The 4,605-nt window shown below is 39.7% G+C and overlaps 1 protein-coding gene across 1 annotated transcript; it reads right to left on the bottom strand.

The window, feature by feature from the left end:
• Positions 1-905: 905 nt before the first annotated feature.
• On the bottom strand, positions 906-1,625 carry LOC110707479. The gene is made up of 2 exons (XM_021885490.1): positions 1,180-1,625; positions 906-969 (listed from the first exon to the last, which is right to left on the bottom strand). The coding sequence occupies exons 1-2, from the start codon at positions 1,623-1,625 to the stop codon at positions 906-908; spliced, it is 510 nt and encodes a 169-aa protein (XP_021741182.1).
• Positions 1,626-4,605: the final 2,980 nt, after the last annotated feature.

Here is a 4,605-nt window from a genome sequence, read left to right on the forward strand (position 1 = left end):
TCACAAAAACACCCAAATTCAACACTACCTCCAAATTGATCAAACCACCCTTCACAAGACCACCCAATACCACCACAAACTACAAAGTACCTGTTACAAGCAACAAACAACCAAAAATCCAACAACAACCAACAACATTAACAATCTATCACAAAAAGAAGCACAAATCACCCAAAATAATTCCAAAACCACCATACAAACGACCAAAAACATCATACTCATGCTTAATCAAGGCCACTCACAACCAATGCATAAAAATCAATTGAAATTGACAAAAATAAAACAAAGGTTAGAATTATACCAAGATTGAAGACTCAAAGCAAGCACAAAATCGTCTAGACTCGAAATTCCCGAAAAATATCACGAGAAAAGGAGAGTAAACTTGATGAAAATGGAGTATGAAGGAAGTTGGGATGGAAATTTAAGTGAAAACAAGGATGAATTTGAGTAAAAATGAGTGAAAGAGATGATTTGGGGGTTAGGGTTTGAGAGGAGGAAGAGAGAGAATGGGGAAAATTAAGAGTGAAAGGGAAAATAAGAGAGGAGATAGAGAGAGGGGGGAACCGGGTATTGAAAAACCCAGGTGCCCACGCCCTCTCTCGACAAAGCCGCGCCCGCGGGGAGTCCTGGAAAAATCGTATTTTTTATACCTGAACAGGGGTCGCGCCCTCTCTAAGGAACCCGCACCCGCTCCAATATTGCCGTGCTCGCGGGGAGCCCGCGGGGCAATCGCGGAGAGTTCCTGATCCAAGTTGGAGAAAATGGTCCGCGCCCTCTCTAAGGCACCCGCCCCCGCGGGGAGCCCGCGGAGAGACCGTGGGGAGCTACTGATCCGATATCCTCTTTTTGAAAGTAAGGGCACCCGAGGCCTCTCCTAGCCCGCGGGGTGCCCTCTCCCTTGCACTTTAAAACCTCCTCTTATCATCCTCATCAAACACATTTAGTCCATAGATGATGAATGAAGGCACCCTACAAAACAAACCAAAAACACAAGGAAAGGTAAGAGCAAAAATCAACAAAAAAAAAAAACAAAAATAAAAGAAAGGAAGGAAAAGAGAGTAAAGGTGAGAATCCGGGTTGCCTCTCGTAAGCGCTTTTGTTTAACGTCGTTAGCTCGACGTTTACCACCCCACTTAAGGTGGTTTGAAAAGAATCATTTTATGAATAAGGCTAACAAACACTCCATCAAAATATCTCTTTAGCCGATGACCGTTAACCTTGAAAGAAGATGAGGAATCCAAAGGATAAAACTCCACGGTGCCATTAGCAAAAACATCTTTCACCAAGAAAGGGCCACTCCATTTTGACATGAGCTTTCCGGGAAATAACTTCATTCTTGAGTTGTAGAGGAGGACTTTATCACCCACACAAAACTCCTTTTTCTCAATAAGCTTATCATGAACTTCTTTGGAACGAGCTTTGTAGGTGCTAGCACAGTCATAAGCATCAAGTCTAAGCTCCTCTAGCTCATGAAGATCCAACCACCTTTTCTCCCCCGCACTTTCTAAATCAAAGTTTATCTTTTTGATTGCCCATAAAGCACGGTGTTCAAGCTCCACCAGGAGATGGCAAGACTTGCCATAGACAAGGCGATATGGAGTGGTGCCAACAGGCAACGACGCCATTTTGATAGAGGAATAAACGAGTCGTTAATAGTCTATCCCAAAATCAAACACAATTTATAAAATCCTAAACCAACCTAATACAAGTATAAGGTAAGTATAAGGTCGAACCCAAAGGAGTGAGTCGGTATTAACTATAGCCTAAGTCAAGCTATTTCGAAGATTGTAGTGAGAAAATGGTTGATATTATGGTAACAAAATTAGACTAATCAAGTAATTTAAGAAGCTAAATACTGGGGATATAGGTTCCACATGCTAGTTCAATAATCGTGCTAATCGATAATTTCTTCGTTTGATTCAAGCATTGCAAAGGACAAATAATAGTAGCAATTAAGAGAGTTCAAGAGCTATCTCCTGGAGGCCAAGCTAGGGTTCACTATGAATGGCTAATCAAGGAAATTCACAATCAAACTCAATCAATTAAAGCAATTCTCAAATTGATGGGTCATGTCATTAAGAATTACAATGCAATATAGATTAATCTTTTAGGTTGATCATTCCTAATCTAATTAATCACATGCAAAACTAAGTCAACCAATTTAATTGCAAAAATTCAATCAATCAAAGATCATCAACTAGCACAAATTATCAATCAAGCATGCTTCCCCTTCTCCCTAGCAACTAATCTACTCACTAATCATGGTGTAACTCAAGAACAAATCACTAGAATTAGCATTGATCATCATTCTAAATCAAAATCAAGAGAAAACAATATCAACTACAATATCCAATTCTAATCGAAGCAATTCAAACAATAAAAGATGAAACTAAATCAATCAAGTAAAGAGATGAACTAGAAGAAAAAATTCTTACTAACATTAATGATTGAAAATGAAGAAATCCAAGCACAATTGATCCAATGTTGAAATACCAATCCAATACCAAGAACTTCTCTCTAACTTTTCTCTCTAAAACTAAGCGAATGAAAATTATCTCCAAGTTTTTTTTTTCAAAAAGGAATTACAAGTGTATTTATAGGCAAAGAAGGAAAACGGGATCCCCGAGCCTTCTCTAGTAAACCCCGCGCCCGCGGGAAAATGGGTACGGAACCCGTAACAAACTCCGCGGGCTTTCTGGGCAACACCCGCGCTCGCGGGTCTTCTATCCCGCGCCCGCGGCAAGGACGCGGCGAATCCCCTGCTCCCAAAGGGTGATCAGAGGGTCGCGGTCTCTCTGGTATGGAGCGGTCTCTTCAGACTACCCGCGCTCGCGTGGAGCCCGCGGCCAAACCGTGGAGAGTTCCTTGTCGAAATTTGCCAACTTGGTGCATACGAGCCCGCGCCCGTGGCCTTCAGTACCCGCGCCCGCGGCAAACTCGTGGGGCTTGATGCCCTCTCCAAGGCCTCTCCAAGCCCTCTCCATGCCCTCTCTGAGCCCTCTCCAAGCCAATTACTTCCTCTTTGCTTAGTCATTATAGCCCATCTTGATCCCCTTGCAAAGACAAATCTTAGGTACCTACAAGAACAAACAATGGAAAGGAATAAAAGGGAAAAAGAACCAGATAAAAGGAAAACACGAAGAAAACACGAAAAACACAAGGAAAGAAAAAAAGAAAGGAATTAAAGGAAAAAGGACCAAAAATAAGATAAGAAAGCATAAAAAGGAGATGAAAACATCCTAAAAGACTACCCTATGAGTGCCATAAATGACACTCATCATTTATATAAGCCAACATATATAACAAAGTAGACAACAATTGATTCATATAAGCCAATTAAGTATTATATAAGCCAACTAGGAATTGTCACAACCAACACTAATAATATAGAATTTATATTTAGATTCACATAAGGCAACAATAGATTATATATAAGTCAAAATTAGCTTCACATAAGTCAACAATAGATTCATATAAGAAAAGGAAAAAAATGATATTAACCAACTTAAACGTCATGTAAGCCATCAATAGATACATATAAGTCAACAACAAAATCATAACAGCCAACAATAGATTCATATAACCCAAAATAGATATCAAAGTAGACAACTATAGATTCATATAAGCCAATTAAGTATTATATGTGCCAACTAGGAATTATAACAGCCAACACTAATAATATAAAATTCTTATTTAGATTCACATTAGGCAACAATAGATTTATATAAGCCAATTACAAAATCATAACAGCCAACATAAATAATACAGAAGCCAATATTAGATTCACATAAGACAACAATAGATTCATATAATTTGTTGGCTTATATCAATAATTTGTTGGAAAATGTGGTCAACAATATTGACTAATGGAAGTTGAGTCAATATTGTTGCATGTTTAGTTTCAAGAAGTTTTAAGTCAAACAATATTGTAAAAGTATGTAATATCATGCTTGATGAGTGTCATTTATGGCACTCATTTGGTTCTCTTTAGGGTGGATTTCATGCTATTTTATAGCTCTTTTCTTTAGCTTTTCCTTAATTTTACTCTTTATTTCTTTAGTTTGCATTTTCTTAGTTGAATTTATATTTTTATGCATTTCTTGGTTTATTTTGTTATTTTCTCTTTTATTTGTTTGTTTTCTTTCATTTTTCAAGTTAAGGTCGTTATCTAAAGATTCCCGAGGCCCCTTCCCAAGTTTGGTATTGATTAGGATGCCTAATGCTCTCCATTTGAAGCTCAAGCACGGAGAAGTGCAAGTTCCTTTAGACCTTAGGCCGTGCATTCAAGTCATGGGGGCATGAATTCTCGTGTTGAACCCACAATCATAGAGTTTTGAAACTGCCATGTCCCGTATTTATCAAGAGCATCGAAAGGAACGCACAAGGAGCATCAAAATGATGGTGAAGTGGGCTGTCTTGTTCCCAGGCGTGGGCGCGCGTAACTATGGCGCGGCCGCGTAGCCTGGTGGCGCGGCCGCGCATCTGTCGGGCGCAGGCGCGCCTCTCTGGGTCTCTGTTCCGTACCCAATTTTGCGCGGCCACGCTCCCCCTTTATAGTTGGTCGCGCCTGTACGAGTCTATTTTGGACGATCTAACTAATTTCTC

This window comes from Chenopodium quinoa, unplaced genomic scaffold (assembly GCF_001683475.1).
Source record: "Chenopodium quinoa cultivar QQ74 unplaced genomic scaffold, ASM168347v1, whole genome shotgun sequence".
NCBI classification, from domain to species: domain Eukaryota; kingdom Viridiplantae; phylum Streptophyta; class Magnoliopsida; order Caryophyllales; family Amaranthaceae; genus Chenopodium; species Chenopodium quinoa.

Excerpts from the sequence above, each read along its gene's own strand:
- LOC110707479 (XM_021885490.1), bottom strand. The coding sequence starts at position 1,625 with ATGGCGTCGTTGCCTGTTGGCACCACTCCATATCGCCTTGTCTATGGC. Across the intron at positions 970-1,179 it reads AAGAGATATTTTGATGGAGT|GGTGCCTTCATTCATCATCT; the intron begins GTTTGTTAGCCT and ends TTTGTTTTGTAG.